Source organism: Mytilus californianus, unplaced genomic scaffold (genome assembly GCF_021869535.1).
Source record: "Mytilus californianus isolate M0D057914Y unplaced genomic scaffold, xbMytCali1.0.p SCAF_15, whole genome shotgun sequence".
Classification (NCBI taxonomy): domain Eukaryota; kingdom Metazoa; phylum Mollusca; class Bivalvia; order Mytilida; family Mytilidae; genus Mytilus; species Mytilus californianus.
The window spans coordinates 15,945,830-15,966,156 of NW_026262637.1; the positions used below are offsets into that span (position 1 = coordinate 15,945,830).

At 32.5% G+C, this 20,327-nt stretch overlaps 1 protein-coding gene across 2 annotated transcripts; it reads right to left on the minus strand.

Annotated features, from left to right (window-relative positions):
• Positions 1-349: 349 nt before the first annotated feature.
• On the minus strand, positions 350-18,210 carry LOC127725514 (uncharacterized). Of its 2 annotated transcripts, none has more exons than XM_052232545.1 (10): positions 18,075-18,210; positions 9,621-11,529; positions 8,959-9,125; positions 7,774-7,897; positions 7,157-7,320; positions 6,257-6,302; positions 4,883-4,987; positions 3,658-3,747; positions 1,821-1,859; positions 350-606 (listed from the first exon to the last, which is right to left on the minus strand). In XM_052232545.1, the coding sequence occupies exons 2-10, from the start codon at positions 11,443-11,445 to the stop codon at positions 410-412; spliced, it is 2,757 nt and encodes a 918-aa protein (XP_052088505.1). In that variant the 5' UTR covers positions 11,446-11,529; positions 18,075-18,210; the 3' UTR covers positions 350-409. The 2 variants fall into 2 exon arrangements, with proteins under 2 accessions (XP_052088505.1, XP_052088507.1); XM_052232547.1 differs by lacking the exon at positions 18,075-18,210 and adding an exon at positions 14,254-14,294.
• Positions 18,211-20,327: the final 2,117 nt, after the last annotated feature.

The window sequence follows — 20,327 nt, forward strand, 5'->3', positions numbered from 1 at the left end:
GAGATGTGCCAATGATAATACAACTGCATACCAAATATCATTGACCTTCCACTAGTGGTTCCCATTAAACTGACCTAATCACAAACTAATATATGTTAACTAAGCAAAAGTTGCAAGGTCAATAGATTATGACTGTGGGGCGGCGCCAAATAATCTCCATGGAGATGAGATGTACCAATGTTAATACAACTGCACACCAAATATCATATACCTACCAAGTGGTTTCCCATAAACAAACAAATACCGCAGGAAACAGCATGCCTAAGTCACGGTCTTTCGAATTTGTCGAATCAAAAGCGCAGAGATAATGCAATATGTATAACACTTTAACATGATATTAAGAACTAGGTTTTAAAAGTAATTATATTGCTTTTAACTCTTTACACTGTACACTGTAACCGTTCAGCACTTACGATAAAAAAGTTTTAACAATTTTCTTGATTCGTTTGTCACAATGTGGACAAAAGTCTATTGACCTACAACACTGCTCACACGTGACTCTATGTCCACAGTTTGTGAATAACATGCAACGTTCGTTCTTTCTACAGATGACACATAGCAGACTGTTCTTCAATTCAGTATTGAGGAGTTTTAGTTTCGCTGGATCTGAGATTTAAAAAAAACATATTATTATCATATTAGGAGATAAAAAGGCATTATACACGTGTATGTAGTATAACGAAATCCGAGTTCTATATTTTACTTAGATTGACGTGTAATTAAACAGTTGACACAGATATATGCAAATGATGAAATTAAAATGGTAATGTTTAAACATGTAAACTATGGAAATCATTCAAATTCAATAAACCATGACTGAAGGTGTAGATCCAAATAACCTCCATGGAAATGAGAAATGCAAATGCTTATCTAACTGCATACCAAATACCATTGACTTATCATAAGTCGTTCCCTTTGCATTAAAAATTACTTTTGTACTGAATAACAAATCGATCAGTGAGAAATAAAATAAAATGAAGTATTATTTTTTATTTGCAAAATCACAAGTTTAGATTGCGTTCGAAAGATGACCAATGCCAAAAAATAACAATTCAAACCGATTAACGCTGATAAAATGGGCTGTGGCATTCTTATTAATAAAGGATATATCCATCCGTTTTCATTCACGTTTACATTTCCTTCATTTTATAACATATTGTTAGCTATATCATTCTGATACAAATAAAGTTGTTAAGGTTGACCACACGGCAATTGAGAATAAAAAGAAAGAATTTGCAAATTTGAAAACAAAATATTGTTTGATTTCAGATGAACGTAGAAAACAACGAGTGTCATTGTTGATATTTTTAACTAATTTAAAGATAAATATGATAATTTGCAGGAAAAAAAAACAAATCATCTTTTACCACCATAATGATGGATTCTAAAATGCTAAATCATGTCAATGAACATTTTAAACATTTAAGAAATTTCCATAAAGTCGATAGTTCTCATACACTGTCATACCATATAATAATAATATGTCATTTCGGGCCTGTTATAGGTTTCTATGCGGTATGGGTTTTGCTCATTGTTGAAGGTCGTACGGTGATTCGTAGTTGCTTACTTCTTTCAGTTGGTCTCTGTTGGAGAGTTGTCATTTGCAATCATACAACATCTTATTTTTATAATGCTGAACTTTTGACTCGATGCTGCAATAGTAACTCTATACAAGTTGAAAAAAATAAATATGATATACATACATTATTGTTCGATATACTTTTTACCTTTATGTGAAAAGTTATGTATTAATCGTGTGTTTTTAATTATATCAGCTTTAATTAGTTAAAGTTTATTGAAATTTAAATTATATTGCTTACCTCTCTCTGTTGGAAATGGTCGTGGTGGTTGACTCGAAGCTGAAATAGCAACACGAACTCCATTATTTAAAAAAAAATTGGATAAAACATGAATCATTGGTGGAAAATTGCTGTTTGCGATTTAACCATTTTAAAGAAAATTGGTAGATTTCCTGTATCACATTTCTAGCAATTTTGAACACATACATGCAGATTTTCGTATGCATAACATGTGTTTTCAAAAAATAAATTCCCCGTGAAGAGTTTCGACAGTATCATTTCTTTGTTAGTAGATTGTATGTTATTAAGCAAAATTGAGCATCCTCTGAACTACAATGTATATTAATAGGCGTTGTTTTACTTTTACTGTACGTGTGTATGTAGTCAATGTTACATCTGTATTGAAGAGTTCAGTACGTTTTCTGAAGCGATTTTTATTGTTGGTTCTTCTGGCACAGTGTACCATTTGTTATTCACTGATCGAATAAATAATAGAACTTAGTATTGAGTGCTTAAAATTTGTAAAACAGAGAATATGTCCTTGGATCATTCAAAAGTTTGGACCCTCGCCGGTTTATTCACAACGAAATATTTATTGACCTACAGGATTTGGTGCTGATTCCAAAAATCGGTGTACATTGTGTAGATTCAATCGAATGTTTGCTTCCATTAAATTATGCTCCCATCCGAGAGTAAAAAATCGGGAAAATAGACGTGTATAATAGTTCTAATTCCTTTTGAAAAAAAACCAATATTTTAGGAAAAGCTGCATCCCTATACTGAGAAAATCGGATTAAAAAGAAATATGCGTAACTTTTCAATATATCATGGTAATGGTAACGTGTTTGTTGAAATAATAGGGATGTTCGTAACTGTGTTAATCCTCTTTTAATACATCATGCACATTCAAGATGAGAATAAGTTAACGTTCATCAAATGGTCGAGTCTTAAATCTGACAAGTGTGTAAAACAGGAAAGTATTTAAGGTTAAATATGGACTATTCTAAAGAATTTGTGCTAAGGTTCTTTAAAGTGTGCAGAGCTGGACATTATTTCGACATGGGCATGCTATAATTATTATCTGTAAGTAGGCTACAATAGAAAAATCGACACAATTAAAACTCATCTTGAACCGTGTTTTCAAGTTTTGAATGTATTTTACTTGAGTGACGCGTAGTCGTTTTTAATGAACTTAGGGTTTCAATGAAATAAAATGTGAATCTACTTTGTGGCTACAGCACTGTTTAACACTGTTCAATGCTACCTTCCTTTAATACTATCTGTTAACGATTTATATGTAAGGTTTTTCGTAAAATTAACATAATTTTTTCGCTATTAGTACTCTGTTTGGAAAACAATGGATTCATGAACATTAAACAAATTATCAAATAAGATAAAAGTCGTTCCAATTTGACGAATATCTTATTTACCAATTGTCTCGTCTTCCATGTTGAAATGTTGGTAACTTAAGTTACGCGCATCCGCTTTCCCCAAGTCAACATACCGTTTAATATTTCATGGTATGTTTGCAGCAGTTTGAGACTTACTGAAGTTTTACAACACTCAAAGGTTTTTGCTTGTTTTGTTGTTACAAATAACCACATATCGTCGCAATCCAAGAAGGACAATAAAATTTCGCAATTCAAAATGGACTATAAAAGTAAGCAATCCTATTCAATGACCAACTTTTCTTTCTTGGCAAGCTCTTACTGCAATATAAACATTCTATATCTACAATGTGGTTTTGATAGTTTCTAAAATTAATAATTTATCAACTGTTGCAACTGAAAATTAACGTATTTTTAAGGGTCAACTAACAATGAACGGAATTAAAAAAGTCTGCATGACAATGTCTTACCTTCACTAGACTGCGAATGTGTTGACTGAGCAGGTTCTATTGGATCCAGTATAAACTCTAACAAATCTTCAGTATTGAAATCACTATGTCCTAAATGTAATAATAAGAATGTTTATCTTCATTCTCTCGCCTTTAAAAGCTCTGGATTATTTAGAGTTTGACATATAGTATATCAATCTAACCACCATAGTAAAATCTTGAAATATTGTTGTTTTTATCGGTACAGAACACTGATTTTTTTTATGAAAAATTAAAATTAAACCATAACTAATGTAATTCTATTGTTGTCGTTGGTTCATAGCTATCATATTTGTTTTTTTGTAAATTGGTTTGTTGTAAATTAAGTCGTTGGTTTTATCGTTTGAATAGTTTCACATTTTTTATGTCGGGCCTTTTATAGCCGTCTATACGGAACGGTTTTGTTCTCTCTGTTCAAGGCCGTAGAGTGACCAATAATTGCTTATATCCACTTCATTTGAACTCTGGTGGATAGTTGTCTCATTTGGCGATTATACCACATCTCCTTATTTTGATATCAATGATTAAACCACAAGATAAAATTGAGAATGGAAACGGGGAATATGTCAAAGAGACAACAACCCGACGAAAGAGCAGACAACAGTCGAAGGCCTTCAATGGGTCTTCAACGCAGCGAGAAAATCCCGCACCCGGAGGTGGTCCTCAGCTGGCCCCTTAATAAAATTGTGTACTAGTTCAGTGAAAATGGACGCCACACTAAACTCCAAAACATATTAATAAAGAGTATCATTATAACCTTTATCAACAAGTCTATTGAGTAAAACAGAAAAGATTTAAAAGACATGTTGTATTCCTGTAAGCTTTAAAATATATATCTTCTTCAAATTTCATTCATAGAAAATAATTGCTTTCTAATAATATAATGCAAATTATAATGTATAGAATTTGAAAATACTATTCTTATGTTTTCAAATATAAACTGCTGATTGTAAATAATTACTTTTTATTTAGCAAAGTGTATTAAAGAATAATCTTGAAGTATTAGGCCCGGTCAAGTTTGTTAGAACGACAAGTATTACAACTTTAAATATCAGTATAATTACTGTGAATGTTTAGCAATGGACTGATGTTTGTTATCAAAACGTTTAAAAGATTTTATCTTTTTGTTCTTCTCTGTTGGATGCGTTAGTCATATTGAATACATGGGACTCTTTAACTTTATGCCACGTGATTTCCATTGACTTACCGCGAGTTCTGATAAAGCTGTTGATGGCAGACTTTACATTGTTAATGGTAAATCCCATTCGTAGTAATGTCTTTGCATGTTCAGTATTTAGAAATGAACTATCTCCTAAAATAAAACACATTAAACAAGATATTGATTGTAAAATGACATGTTGAAGGTTGTTGTTTTGTGTTTTGGTTCATTTATATTTAAGGAATGACTGTAATATTTTTTCTGTCCATTCGAAATAACATCAAAAATGTGTGGTGCTCACTGAATAACCCGCGTAAGTGTGCACCACATTTTTGATGTTATTTCGAATAGACAGAAAAAATATTGCAGTCATTCCTTATAATTTAATTCTAAATCCCATTTTTAAGGAGTAAATCATGAAAAACCGTTGATGGCGTCACGGTTACATGACAAAATTATGTCAATGAGGTGATAGACAATCAGAAGACGTGTTAGATCCAAAATTAAATTATTTCACAATAATATTGTCCTTGTCTGCCATGTCTGACTAGAGAGATTGAAAAAAAGCCAAAGTCGAATCTACTATCCAACAAGCATCGTCATAATATAATAAATCTTTATGTTACCTACCTAACCGATAATCCAATAAAAAATATGTAATTCAAATTAAAACGTTCAACATTAATACGTTTTGAGGATCAATAATGGTTTTAGATTTTCGACATGAGTCTGTTTGTTGTATAATGCATGTAAACTGCTTTTCGGTAAGGGAACAGTAGTTCCGGTGTACAATGATTTTTACCTGACATACGGATATTACTTTGATGCCAATTCTTAAAAAATGTTCTGATGACCAAATAATTTAAAAGAGTAAGACCAATTTCACAGGTCTGTATTTTGTTTCACTCAAACTCAGAAAGTTGTTGTTATTTTTTGTTGTTGAAAAGTACTGTAATTTCAATATTTTAGAGTCTTAATAATAACTCATTTGGGCCAAAAATTATTCAGAAAACAATTTTGATACACAATATTGCAAGGTTATTGTAAAATATATTGCACCAAAGGAAATCAATTACCAAATAAATAATGTGTTGTATTCGAAAGACAATACATGCCTTCATTTCCGGTAGAACAACTTTTTACACGTTTCTCTGTTAATAAAAAAAAAAAACAACATAAATTTGACAAATTATATAGTTTTAATGCATTTTGGGAATTATTTACGTATCAAATGTTCAGAAATACGCTATAATGTTTTAGAAGCTCCATGTGATGAAATAAATAGCTTACTACAAAAAACTTTGGTGTTAATCGGATAAAGTTAAAAAATAAACTAAAGGTAATTCTAGTAAAGAAAAAGAAATGGAATTCTTATCGCATAATATAATACTGGATTCATTTCTAAAACTAAAGAGAGATTACCTTGTCCTTCAAAAGAATTTGTAGTATTGACAGAAGCCTCTTGACGCTGAAAATTAAAATATATTTTACCAGTTGCACGAGTCATATATAATCAACATAAGGAACAGCAATAAAAGCGCAATACTTTTGACATTTATATATGTTATATTTTTTGTAGGTCATGGGATGTTTTTAATCTTTTCTTTTTTTGTCTTGATTATTTGATGTTTTTATTTGCATATCATATCAAAGGTCATACATGACGTACTTTAAAAAAAGGGACAGATGGGATGATATTAACATACATGTAAGTGGTGTTGCTTTTATTTATTTTTTTAAGTATATTTATGTGATAAAGATATTCCATAACGATTAACCAATTAATTATGATAAGTTGTTTGATTTTATTGAACTAATAGCCATCTTGTAAGCAAAAAACTCTCTATTGTTTCAAATTAAACGAAATGTAAGCCATGAAATATCAAATCAACTAAGCGACGCTGCTGGAATGTTAGTTGCTCGGTAACTTCCAAGGAAGATATACAGTGGGAACTTGGGAGTAAACACTGAAACTGTTCGGATTCAGAATACTGGTAATGTGTCGGTTTTTGGTACATATATTCACAAAACACATCCCCAGCATTGTTATGAGGGAGAACGAATAAAATCTGTATAGTTTCTGTTAAGGGTCTTAATATATTCATCGTTTTTTTTTTGCCATGGTGTTGTCTGGTTTTTTTTCGACTTATTGTTTTTGATTGCCGCCTTTGTACCTTCTACCCGTTTAAACAATGGCAATGACATCCTTCCTCTACTTCTGTTCAGATAAAACACACAACTAATTATTTTTTAAGGTCGAAGCTACTTAAAGAAATTGAACGGGACCAGTCTCTTGTTTTGATTTCTTTTTTTATTTATTACCTGATATTTTTCTTTGATACTATCGATGTACCCAGTTCCTTTCATTTTGATAAGATATTTACAATGTGGAAACCACCGTGCGTGTTCTTCCCAAGGGACATCTCCTGATTCCCAGTTTCGTAGTCCTCCATCACAGTAGTGGCAACGAACTATATCATCTTCCCCTGAATTAAAACAATAATGATAAAAAAATTGCTGTTTTTTACAGGTCACCCTGAGCTAATATATCTTTATTTTTAAATGATTATAAACCTATCTGAAGGAGTTGCAGAAGTTTGAGTAACTGCTGTACGAATCTGACACATATTTAATATCATAATCATTTCCATTGGTTGTAATAGTTTCATAATTTCATTGGCTTTTTCAGAATCAAGAGTGTAAATCTCATAACTCGAATGCCTTAGCGTTTTGGGAATTTTTTATCACGACAATGTTCAAAATTGCATTTCGAAGTTTGAATCGCGATATAGGACATCAGTCACTAAATTTAAAATTTCGAAACCTGAATCGACAACTATTTATCCTGGCTTTTGTAAAAATACAAATGGTGTCGCATATGTTTTTATAACTATGAAATACAAGTTCAAGAACATTTAACTAATAAATAGTTCATGTACCTGTGAAGAAGAAACCAGCATCCGCCAAATTTTCCGGTGTCTGTTCTATGTCATCTCGCCATCCATCAAAGGTCGCCAACCGTGATAGCAAGTCATCAAAGGCTGGATTCTTAGGTTTATATCGCTAAAATAGAGGACTAAATATATATATTTGAGTAGATATTTCCTTGCAATTTTATATGTTGGTTATCCTGGTTCCTAAAAAGATAAACACTCGTTCGCAGTTTCCGTCCCTCTTCTGGTGAGAATTTACATTTAATGTGTCTTTAATATCTCAGCTTGTCATCAGCTCCTGTCTTTTAATATGTGTAAATATTGGACATTTAGCACAGTCATGAGTCACATGATCATATCAATTCCTAGACTAATAATTTTGAATTTGAAATAAAAAAGTATGTAAATATTTGAACGAAAATGCTGATCAATATCTAATTTATTTTAAAACTGATTAGACATGTAAACAAAGATAGCGACAGATTGAATATCTATTACAATTTCGTTTAAAGTTGAAGTAAAATATCATGCATCAATAATCGATGATTCTACATTGTCGCTCCTTCGATATACATTTCGATATTACAACGTTAAAAACACGACTAGAGTAATAAAGCTATGTAGCAATGGACCTGGTTTCATCACATCAGAAAATTAACAATTAAATTTCGGATGAACGAATCTTAACTTAGTAGTGTCAGCATTCAACTTGTATGATACAGTGACATCGCGCCCATGAGCATGATAACGAGAAATTTGTTCTTCAAACAAACTAAGTTTTAGGATAGACTAAGTTATCAAGATATACATTTTGTGTATTCCGAGATAATACTTATTGCAAAGACATAATACCAATTACAGTTTTATCGACAGATACCTTTGATTTAATTAATTAAATACCTAATGTGTTCCATATTTGTTTATACTAGTACTTTATTGCTATATAGCAATGCTGCATGGCTGTATAGCCTAACTAGATGCTGTACAATATTTACTCAATGGTTCCTTGTGAAGACAATCTGATGGTATAGAGATATGGATCAGCAGTTTGATATATATGACATTAGCGGAAGTCGAGGACAATAACCAAAAATATCAAGCATTCTATAGAAGACACACTCATTTTATGTAATTTGGAAATGATCATGCAATTTTATTTAATTTTTTTTTGTTTGTATCTCCGACATATACCTTTTTCCATTCCTCTTGAATGCTGTCTATAAATCGTTGTCCCTTTTCCTTTCTGAGAAACCAACATTTAGGATTATGTCGTGCATGTTCTGTCCATGGGTCATCTGTTCCTGCCCATTCGGCTAACCCAAGATTACAACAAAAGCAGCGAACAATATCATTTTTACCTGACAGATGAATGTACATGGATATAATAGGTGGGTTTGATGAGACACATTATGATCCTATATATCAAGCAAAAATATCAAGCAGGATTTAATGGCTATTATTGTCAACACATATTTGTTATGCATATTAACGATAGAATTTTTATTTCTTGTTTTTTTAGAACAGCTTGTCAAAATCGACCCATTTAACGTTCTCACATTTTTATGTATCGACTTGAAAAACCTTTCGTCTTGAAACCCGTGACAAATACGAGCCATGGTGGATGTCTCATGATTGAAAAAAAATTGTTTGCAGTTTTGAAACAAATCATTTTTATAATTACAAAAGATATACAATGATGTTGTTTGTCAGGACTCACATATTTTATCTATAATTAACTTAAAGGATCATAAAGCGATCGAGCTCAATTTATTTTTATATCGGATATTAATGTATTTGAAAAAGAATTCTTCTTTCAAATAAAACGTAATGCATACTGTTATATCTATACAAACCTGTGTAAAAACATCCGCTTTCTGCCAAAACTGTTGGTGCTTGCTTTGCATCTACGGGCCAGTTGGTATAAGATGACATTCGTTGCTGTATTGTCTTGAACTGTGGATGTGAAAATTCCGGTTCATAAGGTACTTGTTCCGATTGAAGATTAGTTATTGGGTGGTCTATGTCTATTGATCTGCTGTAATTGTTGCCTGTCATGGCCGACTTGTACGATACATTATGTGAACTTGGTCGGTAAGTTCTAAAGTTATTTGATATAAATTCTGGTGCGTGTACCTCCCTTGACGTTGCTCTGTGAACAGGTGTTGTATAATTGTTAGTTACTTCATTATTGTATGGAATATTATGGCGTGAACCCTGGGGTATATATGAATTTAGATTGTATTGGTTATGTATAGTAGTATCGGGACTATTGTGGTTCAAGGTGTTTTTGTTACCATCGTTCTTTTGTACGGTATTTGTCAAAGTTGTCTCTGATTCCTGTGTTAATTGTTTTCTATTCGTACCGAAGCTTCCAAACTCATTCAGTGAAGATTTAGCTGCTTGTTCTGACGTTTCTTGGGTCGGATTTGATAAGACCGGGGCAAATAAGAAATCGTCACCACCAGTTGTATTATTAATGTCATTTGACGTAATATTACTCGTTTGAGTGTCTCTTCCAGAGTATGAATCTACATTTGTCCTTAACCTTATTTGCAAGTTGTCTGATTCTACGGAATTTTCAACAATTCTTTCACAATCTTCACTGCCATTTCTTTCGTCAAGATTTAATTTGTGTGCATTTTCCTGGCTTATATTATTGTCATGGTTTTTCACTTGTGTACCTCGCCATGCATATTTTTGTACTTCAATTCCTGTTTGTTTATGTGTATCATTTAAGTGTGGAAAATTGCCTTTTATGAACTCGCAGTCACTATTAAGTTTAAAATGCACAATCTCAGGTCGCTCATGTCTTTGCCAATGGTCAACGGCTGTCGTTACTCCACAAGTTGCACATTTAATAACTGTTCCATCTTGTGTATAATAGAAACCCGCATTAGAAAGTTGCTGGGGCCATACGTGTGTTCTGACAGGCCAATCGGAGTAAGTGTGTAGACGTCTAGATGGATTATCTATCATCAAATTGTTCTGTACTGGATTGACAGTGCCCAGGGAATTTGATATGAACGCAACAACTTGTATTGTTGATGACCGTTTGTGAACAGCTGTTTGCATGTCTTTCAAGTGTACATATTTTTCGGAAACTCTAACATACGATGCATCCATATTCGTCCTTAATGTAGGCATTTCCCGATGTCTTGGTTTTTGTTTTTGTCTGTGCTTTATTGTAAATACTTTTTCTATTTGAGTATCACAACAATGACTCACTGCCGCGCAGAATACTTTATAGTTAATTGGAATTTGAATCAGTGCGTTCCATAACGAAACTTTATTAGACGTATCTTCATCTATACGCCCCGATTCAATATCTGGTAAGATATCAAATAAAACATTTCTGCAAATATATTGGACATGTGGTAATAAGTCTTTCTGTTGTATTTCAATACAAAGTTCCTCAACTGTGTTAAATTTCTGGAAGTACTTTAGTTGAGCATATGCGTCCTGATATAATTCGTTTTGAAAATTATCAGCTTGAGCGTCAATAAAATCGGGTCCTTGAGAACACGTACTTGCACAAATTATTTGATCAGAATTTCCTGATTTTGTCTGGTATTTGCATTTCGGTATTTTTTTCATTTTAGTATTTGGAGTTAAGTCTATAAAATCTAAATTCTTATAAAAATTCTCACCAAATTCCTCCATGTCCGATTGAATTTGCATACTGATTGGCAAAGTCACAACTTAAAGATCATAAACAGCTATTCTTCTCTCCATAATTCATTTTTATGCTATACATTTCTAAATCTGTAATTAAATAAAACCATTTGGGTGTTAAAAAGTTCATTGCACAAAGGTTTACATCTATTATCAGAATTAGGTTAAATATTCGATCAGACGGATAAGGGGGGATATATGATATTATATATTTGCGAAGACGGAATTGTAGATGATTTATATTTTGTTTTGTTGTGGGTTTTTTTCCAGTAAAAATTTTGCCTTCACCTTGACACACATCCCATACCTTCTTTGTAAGGAGAAAAAATACATCAAGGAAAACCTGATAGGTAACGCACGCATTGGAATATCGTGTCAGTATAAATACTCCACATGCAGATTTAATGTTATTGTTGGTATAAATACAAACGAAAAGATAACAAATAAAATTTTAACTCATCTCTTGTCGTCAAAGTTAGCATTCAAATGACGCTCACTGTCATTTTCTATGTCAAATTCAGTATAAAAACTAAACGTACAATATATATATTGTACGTTTGTTTCAACATCAACGGGATAGATATTTATAAAGCTACCAATTAGAAAACCTTCATGGTAGCACGATGGTTGTTATAAGCCAGGGGCGGATCCAGCCATTTTTAAAAGGGGGGGTCCCAACCCAGGATAAAGGGGGGGGGGGGGGGGTCCAACTAGTTGTCCCCATTCAAATGCATTGATCGTCAAAAAAAAGACGGGGTTCCAACCCCCGGAATCCCCTCCCCCTGGATCCGCCACTGCAAGCAAACACATGAGCACGAGTCCTAAAGTCTTCAATACTGCACCTCGATAGTTTTCAGATCTTATAATTAGGATCAGGATCAAGGACTTTTTACGCGGCGATCTTGAACATATAAATAAGCAGAACAAATGACCATATGCATTTCTCGCATGTTCTATTTCTCCAGATATACAGTGTAAAATATGATATAACTACGTAACAACGTAACAGATCTTCAGAAAACCCCGAATGTTGATTTCATTCGAAAACTTATTACGATTTTGTCATTCTCTTACATAGTTACAAGTGCATAGAGGTGTCCGTAGTACGTCGACGATCACTTAAACTAAAATGGAAGCTTCAAATCTTACTTAATGTTCACTGTTCCTGATATTTAACGACTGAAGATTTAAACACCAATTACTGTAACTTGACTGTAAGTGTTGCTCTCCACCTATTGCAACTTATTCAAAATTCTGACCAAATTGCAATTTGTTTTATAAAACCAAACTGTTCAACTGGTCAGAAATTTGTACAAACTGCTGTAGAAAACCACAGTCAAGTCGTGAAAGTGCAAGGGGATAAAAATAAAACATACTTACAATCCTATAAGACTTTAATTCCACTTCATTGATATTATGAAAAATCAGTCTAACAGTTTGTGTACAAATTTTATTGTAATTGTCATGCTGAAGGTGATAGTTAGTAATTTTGAATTGCTATAAAAATGTCCAAACTAAGCTTTCATACGTGTTTTCTTTTGAAAAGTCTTCTTTATTCATAAGAATCATAAGAATCAGACATCATTTGAATTAAAACATCTTATATTCAGTTAAATATGTGTGAAATTGCAATACGTTGTTAGGAAGTTTCCATGAAAAGGTGGAGAGCAACAATAACAGTCAAGTCACAGTAAAAGGAAAATATCTTAAATAATAGTAAATCCAGAATTCAATGTTAAGAATTTTACATTGTTTCGTTGGTCTTTTTAAGAAATGGGACAATTTTAAATAAGATTCATTTGAAATGACAGAAGTTATAGATGTTCCGATTAATGAGATTTGAACAGCAGTTGAAAGGTAAATGTGTTCTTAATATGTGATGTACGATTAACAAATAAATGTTATTTATTGTCATCTTCTTCTATGTATAATGTTTAAAAGATGTCAAGGCGTATAAACTGGTTACCTTGATTAACAAAAGCAAATCATCATTTTACTCATAGACCTCATTTAATAAAAAGATGTCATACAGTTTTAAAATAATGAAGAGATGCACTTTGGAGATCATGCAAAAGTGATATATTAGTCTTTTTATAATTCATTTATAGATAACTGTAAATGACATATTCATATTGCAAGTATATGACATTATATAAGAAAACGCTTCGAGACCACACAAAATGCAAAAATTGTGATATTATCGATAACGTCTTATTATCGATTTTTTCTTGCTTGAGCAACAATACGGATGCCACACTTGTACCAAGAACTGCTTATCCTCCAGGAACACTTGAGTTAACCCCTGGTTTTGTGTAGGGTTCGTGTGCTCAGTCTTTAGTTTTCTATTTAATGTTTGTTATTGTTGTTTGAATTTGTTTTCTAGACATGGTGTTGTCTGTTTTTATTGGACTTATGCCTTTTTGTTATATTCTCTCTCTGTTTTACTACATGTATGCATGTTACTCCATTGCTTTTCATAAGACAACACTTTTAAATTAGTACTGCACACAGTCAAAAGAATTGCCACTTACTGTTTATTTCTCAATAGTGAAGCAATTACATTTGTAAGTTTGTAAAGCTTATTTCAATTGAATGAACTGTTTGAATTTGATTATCAATGATATAACTATCTCTGGAAGACAATCAGACAAGGAAGTGAACAATTGCAAATTATACATTACGGACACTGTATATAACGAACGTCTTTATAAAAATTAGATTTATATCGATGCAAATGAGACAATTCTCCACCGAAGACCAAAGCACAAATAGTTTTAAACAACTAAAGCGTAAGCCTATAGTAAGTAATTTTACCTTCTATAATTCGCTCATTGACTTTATCAATAACGCAGTAAACATTTTAAATGAGGAAGAAAAATGTTGAATTTAGGTCAACTTTTTATTGTGTTCATTTAACCTTTTGGTAAGTGTGCATCCTGCTAGAGCCTACACAACTTGTTCAAATGCACATCTTTTCACACATAATTTGTGGAGAGTTGTCTCATTGACAATCATACAACATCTTCTTATTTTTATATTATACCAGATGGCAAATATCTCTTTTTTTGTATCGGAATTTTAAAGTTTACAATAATATAAAACATTGATTATGCTAGAGAAATACTTGCGTAGAAAACTTTACCTGTATAACAAGTAATTCTAAACCTTTAATGACTTATTATGAAATATTGCATCAATGGTTTGCTTTATTCGTGCAACTTACAGTGTGAGTTTTAAATTCTATGTACCATCCACTGGCAGGATGTTGTCACAGGGGGAAAAGTTTGTAAGATTAAGCTAATCGAATTTCATGTTTCAGTTTGTTTTTCAATTAGCTACATTTACTTCAATCTTACCTATTATTCTTTTATCTATGTCTAGGTTAGTCTATGAAAAGGTATATACTATGAAATTTAGAGCGAGGGGCTTGCCCCAAGCTCTTAATTTCATAGTATATACCTTTTCATAGACTATCCAATTTAGCACATATTATAACTCGAGTGATCTTTTAATTGATCTATTGATAGTTTATTTTGGCTGACTACTGGTAACACAGGTGTTTGTAAAACGGAGCTCTATAACGAAGTTTTGTAAATCTACTCACTAGTATCATGGTAAAATATGTGATTTCAAAAGGCCCTCGACTCCAGAATGAAAAGATGGTAGCTGCTGGTGTAAGTATGTTTATTCGTATAAAGCGGTGTTTTACTATACACGTACTTCCTTACATGGTAAGATGACAAAATAAATTGACCAAAAGCAGGCAATAATTAAATTGCAGTGGAAGCTTTACATGTCTTGAAAACATTTTTCAACTTCACAGTAAAACTTAAGCTATAATAAATTTGAAACATATAGATAGTATGCAGTGACGGATCCAGGGGGGGGGGGGGATGTCCGGGGGGGGGGGGGGGGTGGGGGGGGGGGGGGGGTGGAAAACCCCCATTTTTGGACGATTAATGCTGTTGAAGGGGAAATATAGTTGGAACCCCCCTTTATCCTGGGTTGGAACCCCCTTTTAAAAATGACTGGATCCGCCACTGGTATGTTCCCATAGATAACCTAGCGGATAGTCATTAAAAAGCAACTACAAATAGAAAAAGGATACTAGGGTTTATTTTTTTTTTTATTTCAAAGTAAAAGCTAAAAGATGTATCAGAGCATGTATGTACATATATATATATATAGGTGGCACATTCTCTTCCGACATTAGAACGGTTTTTCAATTCATTACATCGTCCTGAACATGCATGACATATTTGCCACTAGACATTAAGCAACCAATAATCAATCAATCAATCAATTCATGACGAAATAGATCAAGTTGCCTTAATTTCCCTTCACAAGGTTTCAAAGTCCACACTTTTTTGTGTACAAAGTAATTGCGTGGATGATAAATTATCACAATTTTAAGATGGCGTTGTACTCTAATCAAGGTATAAAGAACCATATTTGTTACTCTTTATTTAAATGAAAGAAACTTGCAATCGTCAAAAACAATTTTTAGATCCAAAAATTTTAATAGCAGGATATTTAAAAATCAATGTGAAAACTATATTACCAACTATTTAATTTAATTTGGAACACAGCATTTTATTTCAAAATAGCCAGTGGCAATTTTTGTTTTAATATCTTGATTACGATACAATGAAATCTTAACCTTGTGGTCATTCATGCGTAGTTACTTAGAACACGGAAAAAGTATGTACTATGAAAATTAGAAGGCAAATTCTAGCAATTTGATTGGACGAGAAGTTGTAAGTATGTGCTAATTAATTCGATAAATAAGTCTGTAAGTTCTGTTGTTAATTATTTTGCTATGTGCTAATTTTTCTATAATCCGTTAACATTTAGAGAAATATTTGTCAAGTCTATTCAAGTAATTTTTAGTTTGTTATATAAACTGTTTTATCATTTCGATATGTCAGATTGGATTTAGTATTACACTGAGCAGTTCCAACTCTGTACAATTGTATTCCATGCTGCATTTGTATGCACCTGTCCTAAGTCAGGAGCCTGTTGTTCAGGAGTTGTCGTTTGTTGATAAGTGGTTCATAAGTGTTTCTCGTTTCTAATTTTTTATATAAATTAGACCGTTGGTCTACCCGTTTGAATTGTTTTACACTAGTCATTTGGGGGCCCTTTATAGCTTGCTGTTCGGTGTTGAGCCAAAGCTCCGTGTTGAAGGCCGTACTTTAACCTATAACTGTTAACTTTTATACATTGTGACTTGGATGGAGAGTTGTCTAAAGTCATTGGCACTCATACCACATCTTCTTATTTCTATGAACTATTAAATTATATATCGCGGAAACCAGAGTCGTCATTTGTTGCAAGAGTTAGTCTCACGGAGTCAGAGTCGGTGCAGACTAGTCTTATTGTTTATCGTGTGTGTATGTGGTTGCTTGCCAACACACATATAGCCCGTTACAAGATACACCCAGTTCTACTTGTGACAATGTCTATCCTATTTGTACATAATGGTGGATTTGGGGTGACATTATTTTTTTTGTAGCTGTTTGTTTAAGTTTAATATTTTTAAATATAAGTCCAACTCATCTTGTTATCAAATTTAAAAAAAATAACAATCACATGTGTTAATGCATACAACATAGTTGCAAGCAAATCAGTGACAATAAATGAAATATCTTTACATTTAATTTTGATGGAAAGTCTTAAAATACAAGTCGAAAAGAAGTAGAATTTTGTAATATAACACTTTCGAGTTCGTCACAAGTTGCATTTCCTTTAAAAACTTTGGTTTTGGTGAACATCATTCGTGCGTCACTTACTTCCCATGTTGAGCGAGCGTATATAATGCTATATTGCACAAATTATTTGGCAAATTGAATTCTTATAATTGATAATCAGCACTGCTGTCATTAGGGAATTGTTATTAAGTACCTACGGAATTAACATTATTTCTAGTTTATCCTGCATAATGACGATCACGAAGATGCTTGATAAAGTTTAATAGTGCAAGAATACAGGCGATCCTCTCTATCTAGTAAATGACGTTATAAAAGCGCACAAAATTGACGAACTTTTCCGGACAAGGACATACCTCAAAAAGTGGTCTATTGTGACTCTTTCTTAATCTTAAGCTTCAATTATCTTTATTACTTGTCATTTGCTTTTCTATCTCATATTTCTCATTGTAGAATTACTTAATCAGTTAGCTTAAAGAAAAAAAAATATATCATCGCTTAACTGGTTTGTAAATACAAAGAGATACTGACTGTCAGACTCATTTAAAATCTCTTCAAGTGTTTGCGGCTGTATATACAATGTATATGAAAGACAATTTTATTTTGAACTCTGTTGTTTTGTCGTCAATAATAAACTTGCAATATGCGTTGATCATATTGATCTTAATTCATGATTGATGTATTGACTCTAATTATTTATCAATCATTTGTGGCATAACTGGAATAGTGACCTGTCATGTGGTTCACATCATCGACATCTCACAATTCACATGCACCTTGTACTCATTGCACAACTGACGTCATAGGCACCGTGCAACGGCATTATCAGGCTGCGTTCTTATTTAAGTCATACAAATTAAGAAATTTCGATGGCTATACAAGTAGATGCAGCTAACAAATTCTAGTAAATAAATGTAATATTGTTACCTGTATCAGGCCTTCAATGTTAGATCATAGTCTGAAAACGAAAGTGAAACCCTCTATATGACTACTGCAAACGTAACTTAATACAATTTATCAATTGATACAAGCGGCGGCGGGATTTATGCCAAGTTTATGTCATGTTATGACATGCTTATCAGAGTATAAATACTAAATACATTGTCAGTAGACCATAGTGTATACAATGTTCTAAATATAGATACGCTTAATGTGTTAGATCAATTTGCATTTAACTCGAGTTAAATTGTAAAAACCAATATGATTTTAAAATCAATGGACGACGATTGGCAGAATATTTCTTTTTAAAAGAAAGGTTTTTAGTGGATAGTCTGAAATAAAATAGATTTATAAATATAGAATATGTTCATTCAACTCAAAAAGAAAAGCTTAATGTGATTCATTTCAAAATTTTATAAATAAGAAAATACATTATAGACAGTTGTCTTTGAAAAATAGACTTTTTTCATACTACCGACTTTTGACTCCGGATGATATAATGTTAAGACAGGTTACGTATTCTGTGGTAGGACATCCTGGTACTCGGTCAGGTAGGAGAACCAAAAGAAGTAAAATCAAACATATAATCGGTAAAATTTTGGGGAAAGTTTAATGTTTTCCGATGATTTTGTCGTGTATAGAAAACATGAAACAGAAAATTTATAGTAGTTTGGTCTATGCTGTATGCTATGTTATGGTAGGCTACCGACGCTCAAATCTTGAAAATCGATCAAGGAACAGATAAATCAAGGTAACAAACAAGAACAGAGGGAAGAATCGCATGAACTCAAAAAGGAGCGAGGAATAAATGAATGAAATAAACAGGCACTGTAATGTTCAGTGCGACATTTGTTATGGATAAGACAAAATGCAAAAATAAAGACGACAAGGGAGAGGCGAAAGATACCAAAGGGACATTTAAATTCATAAGACGAAAATAAACTGACAACGCCATGGCAACAAGAAGAAAACATGTATACAACAGTATACAAAACACAACAAAGAAAACCAAAGACTGAGCAACACGAACCCCACCTAACACCGGGGGTGATCTCAGGTACACCGGTAATGTAAACAGATCCTGCTCCACATGTGTTGCTCATGTAACTGAACAAGTCCGGTAATAAGTCTAATTCGGTAGGTCACATTCGGGGGAAAGAGGACGGGATTGTGGTTGCAACAATTGAATAGTAAATTTACAGGAAAGAAGTTTTGCAGTAAAATCTAATGTCTACACACTTAAATGTTGACTATTGGGCTTATAAAACACTCGACAAGACCATCGATACTAACATTGACCCAGTGATTGTAATAACTATTCATAGATACCATATATGTTGGTTCGCCAGAAGTTTAAACATATATAATAAAATATTTCAGCAAGATTCTTTCCTAAAATTATTGCTGCGATATAGGATTTCTCATTAGATGGAAGCCTTAAAGTAGATTCACTGTATACCGCCATCTTGGATTGTACAATATCAGTACACAATCGGTCTAGTTCTTTGCCTGAATCTGCAAATTTTGAGTCAGATTTGCAATTGATGTGTAAGACTGTTTATAATTGTAAATAAGTGATTTATTGCATTATCCAAAATCTTTAAACAAATATCAAATATTTGTGGTATTCAAAATCAGTTTTTTCAACTTAGCTATTTAAGGGGAGATAACTCTTATTGTAAAAATTTTATACTGTAATGATAGTGAAATTTTTACTTTTTACTTGTAGCAAGAAAACAAGTTCGGTAACACCATTTTTTCTTTTTATATTCTTAAAGCATATTATAAAACCTATCTTCTCATATTTTATTTCAAAATTCTATCTCATAGATTTCTTTTTATTTACAAAAATGTGTTTTTTCATGAACAATCTTTGCAAATTTTGGCAATTTTGCACGACTTGTAGCTTAAAAAATAGCACTGTGACCCATAATTTTTATTTTATTTTTGAAAAAGCATGGTAAAATCTTCATTTTTGCAAAGTATAAGAAAATTCTATCTGAGGAAATATATACCGATGATCCACCTTAAAAGCCGCAATGATGCTTAATTGTAAGCTTGAAGTTACATTTACGTAAATCTTACAATCGCCTCATAAATTGGTGTCCTGATAAGGAATATCTGTAACACAGCTTACCATGAATATGTTTCACTTCACTTGTCATATCAACAATTCCACCCTCATTAACTCGATTTTTATGTCATCGTTTAATGTGTGTATGCCAGCAGCTACAGGACGGA

Coding starts and splice junctions, on each gene's coding strand:
- LOC127725514 (XM_052232545.1), bottom strand. CDS start 11,445: ATGCAAATTCAATCGGACATGGAGGAATTTGGTGAGAATTTTTATAAG. Junction 7,898..8,958: donor TTCAAGAGGAATGGAAAAAG/GTATATGTCGGA, acceptor CCTCTATTTTAG/CGATATAAACCTAAGAATCC. Junction 7,321..7,773: donor TGCTGGTTTCTTCTTCACAG/GTACATGAACTA, acceptor GTTTTAATTCAG/GGGAAGATGATATAGTTCGT.